Source organism: Molothrus aeneus, chromosome 11, assembly GCF_037042795.1.
Source record: "Molothrus aeneus isolate 106 chromosome 11, BPBGC_Maene_1.0, whole genome shotgun sequence".
In the NCBI taxonomy this organism is placed as follows: Eukaryota; Metazoa; Chordata; class Aves; order Passeriformes; family Icteridae; genus Molothrus; species Molothrus aeneus.
In genome coordinates this window covers 19852169-19867071 of record NC_089656.1, presented here as the reverse complement: position 1 = coordinate 19867071, position 14903 = coordinate 19852169, and the positions used below count along the sequence as shown (strand labels likewise).

The 14903-nt window shown below is 60.6% G+C and overlaps 3 protein-coding genes across 6 annotated transcripts in view; 1 reads left to right on the top strand and 2 right to left on the bottom strand.

Moving 5' to 3' along the window:
• The window catches only part of ZC3H18 (zinc finger CCCH-type containing 18), a 46445-nt gene extending 40050 nt beyond the window's left edge, over positions 1 to 6395 (bottom strand). For all 3 annotated transcript variants that reach the window (XM_066557484.1, XM_066557485.1, XM_066557487.1), the window contains exons 1-2: positions 6354 to 6395; positions 5863 to 6006 (exon numbers count right to left, since the gene is read on the bottom strand). The gene's annotated coding sequence lies outside the window, so the exon portion shown is untranslated. The remainder of the gene's footprint in view (positions 1 to 5862; positions 6007 to 6353) is intronic.
• Positions 6396 to 6579: 184 nt separating this feature from the next.
• On the top strand, positions 6580 to 9065 carry CIDEC (cell death inducing DFFA like effector c). 2 transcript variants are annotated; one of them, XM_066557488.1, is made up of 6 exons: positions 6580 to 6619; positions 7708 to 7779; positions 7906 to 8047; positions 8141 to 8290; positions 8395 to 8579; positions 8667 to 9065. In XM_066557488.1, the coding sequence occupies exons 2-6, from the start codon at positions 7730 to 7732 to the stop codon at positions 8857 to 8859; spliced, it is 720 nt and encodes a 239-aa protein (XP_066413585.1). In that variant the 5' UTR covers positions 6580 to 6619; positions 7708 to 7729; the 3' UTR covers positions 8860 to 9065. The 2 variants fall into 2 exon arrangements, with proteins under 2 accessions (XP_066413585.1, XP_066413586.1); XM_066557489.1 differs by having other exon boundaries at positions 6605 to 6821.
• A 1157-nt stretch (positions 9066 to 10222) lies between these two features.
• ZFPM1 (zinc finger protein, FOG family member 1) overlaps positions 10223 to 14903 on the bottom strand; it is a 34753-nt gene continuing 30072 nt past the window's right edge. The window contains exons 6-10 of the mRNA XM_066557461.1: positions 14454 to 14663; positions 13776 to 14006; positions 13353 to 13448; positions 13111 to 13260; positions 10223 to 12780 (exon numbers count right to left, since the gene is read on the bottom strand). Coding sequence (XP_066413558.1) covers positions 10598 to 12780; positions 13111 to 13260; positions 13353 to 13448; positions 13776 to 14006; positions 14454 to 14663 — 2870 coding nt within the window. The 3' untranslated portion in view covers positions 10223 to 10597. The remainder of the gene's footprint in view (positions 12781 to 13110; positions 13261 to 13352; positions 13449 to 13775; positions 14007 to 14453; positions 14664 to 14903) is intronic.

The window sequence follows — 14903 nt, the reverse complement described above, 5'->3', positions numbered from 1 at the left end:
GCAGGAGAGAGCAGCTCTGGTTATGGGCAGCACACGGGGCAAGCAGGGAAACCTCACCCACCCTCAGGGATCCTTCTCCTGTGCTTTGCTTCCCAAGGAAAGGTTCTTGGAGCTCCTGGGAAGCCAGGCTGGATGGGGCCCTGAGGAACCCAACCCTGGCCGTGGCAGGGGTTTGGAGGGAGAGGAGCTTTAAGGTCCCCTCCACCCCAAAACCATTCTGGGATGCCAGAAATTCAGGAATATGGTTTCTCATGGATCCTTCAAGAGGGGAATTCAGAGTTTAAACTGCACAAAGAACTGGTTGCAATATTGCCCCAGACTGGAGTGTGCTGCCCTTCACAGACAATGACAGAGCTTGAGGTTGGAATTTCATGGAGTCCCAGACTGGATCATAAAGATCCCATCCCACCCCTGCCATGGCAGGGACACCTTCCACTGTCCCAGGGTGCTCCAAAGCCCATCCTTGGGCACTGCCAGGGATGCAGGGGCAGCCCCAGCTTCTCTGGGCACCTGTGCCAGGGCCTGCCCACCCTCCCAGGGAACAATTCCTGCCCAAAATCCCACCTATCCCTGCACTCCTTCAGCCTGAGGCCATTCCCTGTGTCCTGTCCCCCATCCCTTCTCCAAAGTCCCTCTCCATCCTGCAGGCCCCAAGGTTTCTCCTCTCCAGGTGAACATTCCCAGCTCTGGCAGCCTTTCCTCCCAGCAGAGCTGCTCCATCCTCTGATCCCCCTGGGCTGGGGTCTCACCTGAGGGGGCAGAACCCTCAGTAAAGATCCCCAAATTCCTTCAGAGCAGCAGATCCAGCTGCCTGCACAGAGACCTTCCCAGAAAATGTCTAAACATGTGCTTGGTGGAAGTTAAAAATGCCATGTCCATCAAGAAAAAAGCAAATAAATACAACAGAAAAGGTCAAGGTGCAAAACAGGGAAAAAACCTGGGCTGTACATTAATTTCTTTTACTCCAGAAACAAAAATCCGATAAATTAAAGAAGTGCCTGACTGGAAATGGCTGGGCTGACTGGGTCACATCCACACAAAAGCTCTAAATACCCTTAAAAAAAGCCATAGAATTACAAATCATCTTCATTTTCATGTTTTAATCCAGCTGCTCTCTGCAAGTTCATTTAGTGCTGCCACAAACCCATGGCATAAATGAGCAGAGTTTTACCTGTTATTTTAAAAACCCTTGGAGCAGAAACCCTTGGTCAGACTCTGGTTGCTCCTTGAAACACACCCAGCAATCTACCATGAAAACAGAGATTACTAATCTCTTATTAAGATGCTATTTCACCTTTTCCTGACACTTTTCCCTATTTGTCCAACTGGTTTTGCACAGGAGAGGTGATTTCCCATCAAAAAGCCACCCAGACACACCAAACACTGCCCCAAGTAAAGCAAACTGAGCCTTCCCAGCACCTGAACCCCCAAAATCTTTTGGTAACGAACAGAATTTGCTGCAAACTCCCAAGATCAAAGTCCCACTCCAGAAAATGCTGTTCCTTATACTGTGGGAGGTCTGCAGAGGAGTTAAAACCAGAAAATAAATCCAAACCACTCCCAGAAGCACCTTAAGCTGTATTTTAGGGCTGACTGTGCTCTCCCCAAGCCCCCGGGGCCCTGCTGCTATCAGTGAATTGATAAACACGAGATGATCTCAGCATCAGCAGGGCCCAGAGCAGCAGAAAATCCCCATTTTGAGCTTCCTTGCACACTGAGGTTGGTTCTGGCTCACCCAGCAAAGTTCTGATTTCCCTGACAAGGTCAAACCCAAATGAAAAGCCAGAAGTTGCCTCCTGGTGACAACAGCTCTGAGCAGTTCCCCAGGATGGAGCTGAACCAATCATCTCCTTATTGAGCACATCAGGCCTGATGCTGAGCTCATAAATTCCTGCACAGATCATTATTGGCTTTAGGAGCCAGCTCAGAGTGGGGATTTTAATTGCCCAAGTGCCTGAGAAGTGACTTTGTGTGAACACAAAGGTCAGCCCAGAGAGGCCACCACAAATATCAAATCTGCCAGGGCCACGTGGACTCAGGAAATTTGTTTTCTGTTTTCTTGCAAATGAGCAGCACCAAAAAAATAAGGAAAAAAAAAAGGTATTTAAGTGAAGCAAATGGCTTTTTGTGTTTGACATGGAGACCTTTAGAGGGATGGGAGGAAACAAATATGTTCTGATGGTGAGGAACATAAAACATTGAAATACAAAACATTGACCTGCACAGCAGCTTTTATAAAATCCACAGCATCCAGCAGTTGTAATCATTTCCTATTAATTTCCATCAGCAGAAATGATAAGAAACACAATAAATGATGGCCCAAGTGAGAAGGGTTCACAAAATCCAGGCAGGGAGGGTTTTTTGGGGTGTATTTCCTTGGATTCAGGGATTGGGCTGCTGCTCCAAGATTCCCCAAAACCAACAAAGCAGATTTTGGCAGCAATCTTACCCTGCATGGAAATATCCCAAAACAAAGCCCAGATGTCCAAAGGTAAAATCAGCAGCAGGAAAAAAAATTGGGAGTTGAAAATTAAAAGGAAAACTGCCTGATGATGGAACAGGACAAGTTTAACTCCAGTTTTAAGTGTTGTCTTAATCTGCAAATCAATTTATTCTAAATTTTTTGAATTTTGCAAGGGTTGGGGTTTTTTTGAGATGGTTTTTAAATCTGCGAATCACAATTTATCCCAAATCTCTGTAATTGTGAGAGGTTTTTCTGGAGAGGTTTTAAATCTGCAAATCACAATTGATCCCAGATCTCTGAAATCCTGAAAGGTTTTTGGGGATTTTGAGGTGTTTTATAGGGGTTGTTTGGGGTTTTTGTACATTTGGGGTTTCTTAAATTGCTTTCTGCTGTCCTTTATAGAAACACAAAGATAAATATCATAAAAAACTGAGAAAAATTGGCTCCATGGAAGTATTTTAACTCAAGAAGCAGTGACAGAAGTGGCAGAGCAGAAACCCCCAGGTTTCATCCCTCCCTTACCATAAACTTGGCCCTTTTTTGTGCCGTAAAACTAAGGCAGTTTCTTCCTAGTTCAAAACCAGTTATAAAAGCAAAAAATTAACTCTCCTAAGCCCCAGCTAAGCTTGTTTGACTTGCAGCTCAGGCAAGAGGCAGGGATGTATTAATGCCTCTCACTGAGCAGCCTTTTATCTTGAAAAATCTTCCAAATTCAGGCAAAGCTGCCTTTGGTCCCATCTGCACAACTATTTCTGCTCCAAAACCAGCTCCTTTTGCTCAAAGTGTGTCAAATCTTCCTTTCCTGAGTGTCTGAAGCAGCCTGGAGCAGCACAGGGCACTGGGAATTCCATCCAGGCTCACAAACCTCTCCTGCTCCCAGGCTAAATGAGCTGGGCCAGTCTTGCCACAGGAAGCAAATGCAATCAATAATGGGCATTTTCAGGCAAAAAAAAGGGTCTTTCCCTGGTTTTGGAATGATTTGGGCATGGCTCAGTGAGCTGAAAGCCTCTTCAAAGCAGGTCACAGCTTCTCAGGGAAGAAATTGAGGGTCTGGCAGCAGAACTTCCCAGGAGTGAGGAGCTCTTAGTTCCCCAACACATCAGTGACTTGGAAGTTTCACAGCCTGGGCTCTGGAGTATCTCAAATTAGGGAATGAAGGATGAATTTATGCTTCACTGGAATTGATCGGAGTCCCATGGCTTGCACAAGGTGGGACAGAGATGCTCCTCCTACCTGGCCATCCCACCGTGCCTGGATGCACCAGGAAAGAGCCAATTTGTTCCTACTAAAGCCTCCCAACCTTCTTAGAAACATTTCAAATCACACATTTCCACCCTAAAAACGGGAGGAGAAACTTGTGGACATGCTCCAGCAATTTAAACTCACCTGCCTCACTTCCTTTATAAGATATTTTTATCAAAGCTTAATGACACCCAAGATTTTTGAACTGAAAGCACTGGGATTGAGCAGCCTTGCACTAAAGGCAGGCAGAGAAAAGCCCTTTGCTACTTAAATTGCTTTTAAAAATCCACTTCCACCTCACCAGGATACATTTTAAATAAAATCCTGAACCTCACACTTTTGATTTAACAAGGCCAGAGGAGTCAGAGCAGGAATTTTTACCCAGCAGCTCCTTTTGCAAAATCAGGCCCAATTTATTCTCTGCTGTTAATTAAACAGCACAAAAGGTGCAAAATTAAAAAGGAAGAAATTCCAGGCAGGAACTGAGTTACTACAAAACCTGGAGCTGGGCAGAGCCATCAATTTCAGCCTCAAAATCCTACAAATGTTCATGGATATGAAGAACCAAGTGCATTCCCAATTTTTGTGCTCTGGCAGCCCTGGGGAGGTCACAGGACACACGGGAAGGAAAGAAGAGAGGAAGCTTTTTCCTTCAGGCTGAAATCTTTGGGATAAAAGGGTAAAATCCACTTCCTAAAAGCCAAAGAGCTGCTGTGAATCAGATCCATGAAATCCAGGGGGTAAAGCAGGGCAGCAAAGCCCTGGAGCAGGGTGGAAGGGCAGGCAGGAGCCAGGAGGGAGCAGAGCAGAGGGAACAGTGCTGACAGGACAGGGGAGGAGAGAAGGGCAGCACACAAAGGTTCAGGGAACAAACAACTGCAAAAGCAGAGATAAAGCAGAAACCAACACAGGGAAAAATGTGGAGGAGCAGTGACAGCAGGAAATCAATTCCTCAGGATCCAGGAGAGGGGAAACACAGAACACTGAGAAGATGAACCTGTGTGCAGCCCTGCCCTGACTGCAATTCCAGCTGCCAACAGGGTTAATGAACTAAAATCCTCATTTCTCTGCCATCCTTAGGGAGCTCTGAGGTGCAGGATGCCCAGGGAACTCAGCAGCTCTCAGGGCACCCTTTAATGCTCAAACTCAGCTGTCCTGTGGGGTCAGTTTGGTGCTGAGAGGCATTTCCAGGAGCTGGGTCTGAAGCAGAGCTCAGAGAGCTCCAATGGGGAATGTTCCCCATGGATTTGTGGTGGGCACCTGAAGGGAAAGGCAGCTGCAGTTTGTTTTCCCAGCACAGCTGATTTTCCTACAGCTCCTTCCTGCAGCTCTCCCCCAGCAAACACTGAGTGTGAGTTCTCAGGGTCTCAGGAAGAGACAACCAGAGGGTCATACCTGGGTCCAGCAGGATTTGGGATAATCCCACTCAAAAGACTGATACTGGATCAGCAGTTTGGCAAAGAGCTGTCCTGATAAACTGGGACCCTTTCCCTGAATTCAGGCAAACCTTAGGAAGAAAGAATTCACAGCCTGGAGGTGCTGCCCTTGAGCAGCTCTGAGAGACTCACCTGAGAGCTGACCCCAGACCCACCTGAGAGCTGAACCCATGAGTAACAAACCCCAAACCCACTGAGAGCTGACCCCAAAGGTGATGGACCCCAAACCCACTGAGAGCTGACCCCAAAGGTGATGGACCCCAAACCCACTGAGAGCTGACCCCAAAGGTGATGGACCCCAAATCTCAGAACTGACTCCATGAGTGACAAATTCCAAACCCATCCCAGAACTGACCCCACAGGTGATGGACACCAAACCCACCTGAGACCTGACCCCATGAGTGAAAAACCCCAAACCCATTTCAGAGCTGACCCTGCAGGTGACAAACCCCAAACCCATTCAGAACTCACCCCACAGGTGACAAACACCAAACTCATCCCAGAATTGACCCCATGAGTGACAAACCCCAAACCCATCCCAGGACTGACCTCATGAGTGACAAACCCCAAACCCATTTCAGAGCTGACCCTGCAGGTGGACAAACCCCAGACTCATTCAGAACGGACCCTGCAGGTGACAAACCCCAAGCCCCCTCGGGGCTGCCCCAGGTGCAGGCGCTGCTGTGGTGCCCGGTGCGTGCCCCCACGGTGCCCCCTCACCTCCCAGGCTGCTCTCCTGCCAGGCGGGGCTCTCCGGCTGTGCCCCCGCGGTGCCCCCTCACCTCCGGGGCTCTCCTCTCCTGCCAGGCGGGGCTCTCCTGCCGTGCCCCCAGGCCGCGGCTGCTGGCGCTGTCCCTGCTCCCGCTGCCAGCCGAGGGGGACAGTCAGAGCCACCTGCACGCTGCGTCCCTGCCGAGCCCCGCTGTCCCCCGGCTCCCCCCGAGGCCGGGGCCGCCCCGTCCCATTCCCGGTCCCGAACGAGCGGGGGAATTCATTCATTTCCGCGCTCTCCGGCCTCCCCCCGACCCTCTCTAGAACACCGCCGGGCCCTCCCTTGCTCTCCCCGCCGCCCGGCCCATTCTCGCTCCCGGGGCTGCCCCCGTCCCCCCCCTCCCCGGTGCCGCCCCCGCCCCGCGCTTCACCCCCCCGCCGGGCCCGGGCCCGCCCCCCCTCCCCGGCGCTAGGCCGCAGCGGCGCGGGCGGCGGCTCACCGGTGTCGGGGGGCGGCGGGGGCCCGGCGCGGTGCGGGGCGCGGCGGGGGCGAGCCGGGGGCGGCGGGGCGGCGGCGGCAGCGCGGGACGGGGCGGCGGAGCGGCCTCTACTCGCGGCGGCGCAGGGCGGCCATGGCGTGACGTCATCCGCGCGCGACGGGGCCCGGCGGCGCGAGGCGAGGGGAGGGGAGAGCGCGCGCTCTGCTCCCCCCCCGCCCTCCCGCGCGTCTCTTAAAGGGGCCGCGCACGGCATGGACGGAGCGCAGGTGTGCGCGCACAGGTGGACGCGTGAACGCGCCAACATCTGCACAGGGAGCGTGTGCGGGCGTGCACGTGGAGGGGCAGGGTTCCAGATGTGCCCGGGTCGCACCCGCGCACAGGGACGGGGCACCGCGTGCCGCAGGACCGGGGGATGTTCGGGAGCTCTGGCAGGGACACGTGGGGCAGGTGACACAGGGACACGTCCAGGTGGGTTTGGGATGGCTCCAGACAGGTGACCCCACATCCCTGGGCAGCTGTGCCAGGGCTCTGCCGCCCTCCATGCGCACAGGCTCTCCCTCGCGTTCAGAGGGAACTTCTCGTGGTTTGGTTCGTGGCCGCTGCTGCTCCTCCTGTCCCTGGACACCCCTGGGAACAGCCTGGCACCGTCCTGTGACACCCACGGGAACGTTTGTACGGATTGATGGCACCCATGTCAGCCTGCCCTTCCCCGGCCGGACCTGCCCGGCTCCCGGTCCCTCCTCAGCCAGACCCGCCCGGCTCCCGGTCCCCCCTCAGCCGGACCGGACCCATTGGGCCCGGCCGAGCAGGAGGGGTGCGGCCTGGGGAGGAGCCTCTGTGACAGGTACATAAGGGCAGGTGAGGAGGACGGGCTCGATCCTCGGGAGAAGAGCTGCTGTTCCCTGGAGGTGAGGGGATGGGGAATGGGAGCTCCGCTGGACCCCGTGAGGCTCCTGGCTGGAGACACCCCCGGATCAGCAGGGCTGGGGGTGCTCCCATGGGTGTCCCTGACCCCCAAAGCCCCAGTGTGCTCTCCCAGGAGCCCAGGGCTGCTGTCTCACCTTTGCTCCAGCGCTGACTCAGCCCCCGCGTGTCCCTTTACGCAAGAGCCCTGCTGGCAGGGGACTCTGGCCGGGCGGCCACCGCTGGCCTGGCCCTGGCCAAAGGGCAGGGCCAGCCCCTGTAAAGGCAGCGGTGACAGAGCTCAGGCTCAATTCTGTCACCGGCATTGCCAGTGGGGAGATCTGGAGCAAACGGGAGCTGAAAGCAGTGGAAGAAGCCCTGGAGCAGAGTTGGACGTGCTGGTGGGAACAGATCTTGGGCTGACAGGAACCACTGTCCTTCCTTCCCGCAGGCTGCTCCGTGCCCCTTGGAAGATGGACTACGCCAAATCCCTGAGCCAGCGCCTGGCTGCGCCCGTGTCCAAGTAAGTGCCATGGACCCCCTGTCCCCAGCATGGGGGACATCCCCCCCAGATCCCTCCCTGGGTGCTGGTGCTGCCAGGGGGTTCTGCTGGCTCTCAGAACACCCCAATGCCTGTGTCCCTTCCCAGATGTGTCTCAGCCAGCGCCTCCATGACCCAGCAGCTGCTGGCGGGCCCGGCCCCACGGCCCCGGCCCTACCGCGTGTGCAACGGGGACCGCAGCCTGCGCAAGGGCGTCATGGCCCCCAGCCTGGCCGAGCTGCTGCGCCAGGTCTGTTTGCCCCTCTGTCCGTCCCTCTGTCCGGGCTCTGTCTGCCCGCCCGGGGCCTGTCCCTAGCCCTGCTGACCCCCAGCCCCTCTGCAGGCCCAGAGCGCCCTGGCCCTGCCCGCACCCATCGTGCTGGTGCTGGATGAGGACGGCACAGCCGTGGAGACTGAGTCCTTCTTCCGGACCCTGGAGGAGGGCACAACCCTGATGGCCCTGAGCAAGGGGCAGAGCTGGACTGCCCCCAAGGTGAGGGGACCCCTGAGAGGCTGGTTTGTCCCGTGTGTCCCACGCTGGAGGTGGGATTGGGAGGGTGGGGTGCAGCAGGTGACCGTGGTGCTGCTCTCCTGCAGACACGTGGCTACCAGATGAGCCTGTCCCGCAAGCCCCCGCGCAGGATCGACGTCGCCTCCGTCACCTTCGACCTGTACAAGACCCACCCGAAGGACCTGGGCTGCCTCAACGTCAAAGCCACCCTGTATGGCACCTACAGCATGTCCTACGACCTGCGCTGCTATGGGGCCCGGCGCCTGGTGAAGTGAGTGCGGGGCTTTGGGGACACTCTGGGGACAGGGGACACTGCCCAGCCCTGCCGTGGCACACTGACCCCTTTCTCCCTGCCCAGGGAAGCCCTGCGCTGGGCGCTGTTCAGCATGCAAGCCACGGGCCACGTCCTGCTGGGCACCTCGTGCTACATGCAGCAGCTCCTGGATGCCACCGAGGAGGAACAGAAGGAAGAGGAGAAGAGCTCGCTGCCCCTGCAGAACCTCCTGCCCTGCAGCCTCCCTGCCCTGCCCTACAAGAAGATGTCACAGTGAGGCTGGCTGGCCTGGCCCGTCCCCTCCGCTGTCCCCCCAGCCCTCGGGGGTCCCAGCACCCCGCTAGGTCAATGCCTGGGCAGAGGCTGCCAGGGTGCCTGGCACAGCCTCTCCTTGCACTCCGCTGGCTGAGTGTGGTCAAACCTGCTCTGGAATAGCTGCTGCTCTGTAAATATATTTATTTAAGTGAAGTTCTCCTGAATTCAGCTGTGTTCGTGTTGTCTTTTGGGGGGGGGGGACACCCAGGACGCTCAGCCCTTGCACTGCTTGGCACCCTGAGCTGGTGGTGGTGTAAGAGGTGCGAGGAGGGAACCTGTCGCAAGCACTTCCCCAGGGGAGCTGCTGCCTTCATCCTCCTCCTCCCTGGCACCAGAGCCTGGCTCCCACCCCTTGGCACAGAGCTGAGACACCCACAACACGGTAATGGGGCAAACCCCAAAGCCCTGGCCTGTGGCAGCTGGCACCATGCCTGTCCTTACTCCTTTCAAAGGGCTGAGAAATCTCCCTGCTCCCTGTGCCCCTGACTGTGCAGGGCTGGCACAGAGGGAGGGACATGAGGGGGTGTTCTGGTCCCTGGGGTCCCCAGCCCTGGGCAGGGGCAGTCCCTGTGCCCACCCCAGCCTTGCACAGCCCCAGGTGCTGCTGCTGCTGGCCTGGCCAGGTCAGGGCATCCCAAGGGCCCAGCAGCTCCAGGGATACCAGCTGGGAAACAAACAGAGTGGGGGCACTGGGCCCCAGTGACCTGGCCTGTGGGGACTGTCCCCACGTGTTCCCAGAAAGATCCTGAAGCACCAACCCTGCCAGAGAGGGTGGGAGGGAGGGGAACAACCCACTGCCTGCCTGTGCTGGACTGGGAATACTGGGAAGCACTGGGATGAGCAGTGGGGAGGTGAGAAGCCATGCTCTGGGGGTCCTTAGGGCCATCCTCCCCTGTCACCCTGTGGGAGACACCTGACCTGAGCCACACTCACCTGGGCACTCACAGCAGGGTCTGGAGCTGCAGTGCAGGGGCTGCTCCTGTGGCAGAGACCTGACCCCACCCAGCACTGTGGGGCTTAATTACCTTGATAATTAATGAGCCATCAGCACCAGCTGAGCCCCATCTGGGAGCTGCACTTTGCCCCATGGCGTGTGACCTCCCTGGGCTGCTGAAGGTGCCACCCGGGGACAGCGTGGGGACATCATGCCCTGCCCCTGCTGTCACCATGGCTGTACACACCCCGTGTCCCCATGGCCCTCGGGATGATGGTGGCCGTGCCAGCCCCTGCAGTGTCCCCCACCCCACACAGGTGTTTAGCAGACATATTTATTTCTGTACACACTTATTTATACACACAGTTCCCATGGCAGCTCCATCCTCGCTCCCAGGGCTGCCTCCGTGCAGGGTCTGCTCTGCGGTGGGGACACCCCCAGATTTCCTGGGGTACCATGCCCCCCACCCCAGCCCCGTAGCGTCTACGGGGAAAAGCCCCCTGCAGCCCCCAGGGCAGGGCCATGCACAGTCCTCCTGCCTCAGTTTCCCCCCGGGGCACAGGTGGGGGCTGACCCCCACCTCCAATGTCCTCACCCCCCAACCCCGGTGAACTTTGGGGCTCTCCAGATGCCGAAGCTGCACCGGTGGAGCCTCCTGGGGGGTTCCTCCATCACCCCAACCCCTGCACGGGGGCGGGTGTCAGGCACCGGTTCCATCCCCCAGCCCCTGCAGCCCCCCGAGCGGTGCTGGGGGGCTCTGGGGGGGTTACTTGACATGCTCGGCGGCGTGGGAGGAGCAGTAATACTTCTTGTGGGCGATGAAGGTGGACAGGCTGCTGAACTTGATGTTGCAGAGGCGACAGTACCTGTGGTTGCCGTTGGGCACCGGGCCGGGCACAGCCTTGCCCGGGGGGGTCTGCACGCCCCTGTCCGTGTAGGCGGGGGGCGTGGGGGGCTTGCGGGCGGCTTCCCGCAGTGCCTCGGGGGCTCCGGGCGAGGCGGGGGCGCGGGGGGAGCCGGGGGGCCGGGGGCTGTCCCGGCCCTCCTTGGTGCTGTCCCGGCGGAGGCGGGGGCCGGGTGGGCGGGGAGGGGACACGGTGGGCAGCGGGGGCTCGGGCGTCCTGCTGGCACCGGGGGCCTCCGGTGGCCCCGGCTTGGCCACGAAGAGCCCGTGGGCATTTCGGAAGTGCTCCAGGAGGTCGCCCTTGATGGCCCCGTTGAGGGGACAGTAGGGACAGGCGGCCAGGGGACCCTTGGCCCCCGGCGGTGGCAGGGAACCCTTGGGGTGACGCTGCAGCGAGTCCGCCCCGGGGTAGGGGATGCCGGGGCTCGCCGCCGGGGCCGCCCTCACCCGCACCCCTCCTTCGGGGTCCCCTTCACCGGGGCTGCCGGGGCTGTGCCGGCCCTTGAGGGGGGCGGCCATGGCCCCCTTCATCTTCTGCAGGTGCTCCAGCGTGCGGGGCTGCAGCGGCGTGGCCGGGCACTGGTACTTCTTGTGCGCCAGGTACGCGTCCAGGCTGTTGAAGCTGATGCGGCACGCGGTGCACTCGTGGTAGTCGGCCAGGGGCAGCAGCGGCGCCGGTGCCGGTACCGGCGTCGGTGCCGGCTCGCTCTGCCAGCGCGGCTTCTTGCTCAGGTCGATGGGACCCTCGGTGTCCATGGGGCCCGCGCGGGGCTCGGGGGCGGCCGCGGGCGGCTCCGCGGGCGGGGGCTCCGGGGCCGGCGGGGGCTCTGCGGGGCGGCGAGCGGTGCCGTGGATCTCGTAGAGCTTGCGGCGCTTGCGGGTGCGCAGGGGCTGCGGCAGGAAGGGCACTTTGGGGGCGGCGGGGCGGCGCAGGGGGGGATCGTGCCGCGAGGCGCAGTAGAAGCGCTTGTGCACCACGTAGGTCTCGTGGCGGCTGAAGCGGATGTTGCACGCCTCGCACAGAGTCTTGCTGGGGTCCTCATCCCCCTCGTCGCCCGCTGAGCTGCCAGGGCTCTGGCTGTCCTCGCTGCACCGCCCCGAGCCCCCCTCTGCCTCGGGGGACCCTGCTTTGGTGCCCCCCTCCTCAGCCTTGCCCTCCGGTGCGGCGGCCGGCGGGGTGGCATCGCGGCCGGTGTCCCCGTCCCCTGCTGCCGGGCCCTGCCCGTTGCCCGCCGTGGGGGACAGCAGCGTCCCTGGGGCAAGGGGACCCTTGGGCGCCCCGGGGGGGACTTTGAGCTTGCGTGCCCCGGGCGGGCTCTCCTCGGCCAGGTGCCGGCTGGAGCAGTACAGGCGCTTGTGCACGTAGTAGTTGTTGATGTTGTTGAAGGTGATCTCGCACTCGAAGCACGTGGCGCCCTTGGGCACCGATGTGCCCGTGTAGATGGCGGGCGGCACCGCGCCGCCGTGGCCCTGCTTCAGCCGGCTGTGCACCAGCTCCGACATCTTGGCCAGGATCTCCGAGGCCTGCGGCACCACCGCGGCCTCGTGGCCGAACACGTACTGCGGCAGGAAGACGGTGCCGCCGGCCGTGCCCGTCCCCGGCTCGCTGGGCACGGGGCTGGAGCCCGGCGTGGGGCTGGCGAGCTCCGACTTGACCTTGGCCGAGGCCAGGCTGCGAGGGGACGAGGTCCGGGAGCCGCCGTCGGGGCTGCCGGCCCCCTCCCCGCTCCTCGGTGCCTCCGCCTCGCTGGCCGGGCTGCCCGCCGGCTCCTCCTTGATGCGCACGGGCTCGCCGGACGTGGAGCAGGAGGAGGATGAGGAGGATGCCGATGAAGGCCCTTCCCCGTTCTGCGGCTGGGCTGGGGGTGAGAGTTTGCCGGCCCGGGGGTCGGGGGGCGAGGCGGGCGGTGCCGCTGGTGCCGGTGGTGCCGGAGCGGGGTCGGGGCCGGGCAGCACCACGTGCTGCTGCAGGGCCGGCAGCGCCTCGGGCAGGAACGCGCCCAGGCTGCACTTGCGCAGGGACGCGTTGTTCGGCTGGCTCAGCCCTGCAGGGGGACAGAGGTGACAGCGTCACCAGCAGCCCCGGCACAGGGAGGATCAGCACTGAGAGCACCAGCATGGGGTGCTGCCTTGTCCCCCCGTTACTGACACCCCCAGAATCCTCACCCCGTTCCCTGTTCCACACATTCTGGCTGAGGGATGCTTGCCATGTCCTGTTCCCAACACCCCTGGCACCCCATTCCCCATTCCCAACATCCTGGCACAGGGACACTGTACCATCCCCACCTCCCTTCCCACCAACAGGCCTAGCTGGGGACAAGCCCTGGGTGACAATGGCATCCTGTGTCCCCCACGACCACAGCCCCAGGACTCACCAGGAGCGAGGGGTTTGGCAGCAGGAAGGGCTGACCCAGGTGAGAACACCTCGCCCTTGGAGCCCGGCTGGCAGATCATGTGGTTGGTGACCAGGTGGCTGTACAGAATGTCCCTCGTGGTGGAGATGAAGCCACAGCTGTGGCAGACACCTGAGGGGACAAAGCACCGGGCTGAGCGGGCAGGGCAGGAAGGACGGTGCCCATCCCTGGGTGGGACAGGGCTGTCCCCGTGGGACACTCACCATTCAGGGTGTCCGTGTGCACCTTCAGGTGCCGCTCACAGTTGGCCTTGGTGGTGAAGGCGGACAGGCAGATCAAGCAGACAAAGGGCCGCTCTCCTGCCGGACAGACAGATACTCAGTGCTGAGGGGAGGGGGATAGGGCCCATGGACACACCCACAGGGCCACCCCACAGGGCCAGCTCCCTCTGTCTCTACAGGTCTGAGTTGGGGGAAGACCTACAGGTGAGCAGTGCCAAACCAGTGCCCCAAACCAGCTGGGGAGAGCCTCATCCCACTGCTCAGTGTGCTCCAGCCCTGCCTCCTCCCTGCCCCTCCAGCAGCTCAGCTGGCACCAGCCTCCTCTAATGGTCACCGTGCTGCCACCCCAAAGCCTCCAGACGAGGGGTGCCATGCCATGCCATGCCGTGCCAGGCCGTGCCATACCGCTATGGCTCCGCATGTGGATCTCCAGGGAGCTGGCACTGGGACAGCTCTTCTTGCACTGTGGGAAGGGGCAGACCCTCTCGTTGGGATAGGTCTCCTTGGGCTTCTCGTCCAGGGCGGGGGAGCCGGCGCCGGCGCTCTGCCGGCTGGCACAGTAGTACATCAGGTGGGCCTGCAGGTTGCGCTCGCTGCGGTACCAGATCCCACAGTCCTTGCACGGGAACACATCCTCTGTGGAGAGCAGGGGACAGGGACATCGCTGTGGGACAGGCTGGGGACAGGGACATCGCTGTGGGACAGGCTGGAGAGCCCCGGCAGGGCCGTGGTGCTGCATGTCCCTCACCGCATGTCCCTCCCTGCGTGTCCCTGCATATCCCTCTCCATGTGTCCCTCCCAGTGTGTCTCTCCCTGCCTGTTCCATCCTGTGTGTCCCTCTCTGGGTGTCCCTCCCCCATATCCCATGTGTCCATCCCTGCCTGTCCCTCCCTGTGTGTCACTCCCTGTATGTCCCTGTGTGCCCCTCTGCGCTCGTCCCTCTCCATGTGTCCCTCCCCATATGTCCCTCTCCGTGTGTCCCTCTCCCATATCCCTCCCCGTGTGTCCATCCCTGCCTGTCCCTCCCTGCATGTCCCTGTGTGTCCCTCCCCTCGTGTCCCCCCTGCGTGTCCCCGGACTCACTGTTGACCACGGCGGTGGCCAGGATGGCGGCCATGCCGGCCTGCTGTGGCAGCAGCTGGATGTCAGAGTGCAGCGCCGCCGGGTACGGGGACTCGCCGGGCTCCGCTTTCACCCCGTGCTTGGGGACAGCCGGTGGCTCTGCCACCACCAAGGCGCTCAGGGGCTCGTCCTCCCGCAGCGCCCGCGTCGTGCGGCACCACAGGGCTTCATCTGGAGAGGGGACAGCGGTGAGAGGGGACCGCAGCATCCCGTCCTGCCCGCCTGGCCCGGCCCCTCCGTCCCGCCCTGTCCCCGCGGTCCCGGCACGGCCGCTGCTCCCTCCCGGCCATGGCCTGGAGATGGCGGTGTCTGCCCGCGCTGAGCCCGCACAGCCCGCCCGGAGCCGCCGCTCCGGCTTGTGCCCGTGTCTGCACATATCCCGGTGCCACCCCTGCGACATCCCTGTGCCCA

Coding starts and splice junctions, on each gene's coding strand:
- CIDEC (XM_066557488.1), top strand. CDS start 7,730: ATGGACTACGCCAAATCCCTGAGCCAGCGCCTGGCTGCGCCCGTGTCC. Junction 8,048..8,140: donor TGGCCGAGCTGCTGCGCCAG/GTCTGTTTGCCC, acceptor GCCCCTCTGCAG/GCCCAGAGCGCCCTGGCCCT. Junction 8,291..8,394: donor AGAGCTGGACTGCCCCCAAG/GTGAGGGGACCC, acceptor GCTCTCCTGCAG/ACACGTGGCTACCAGATGAG.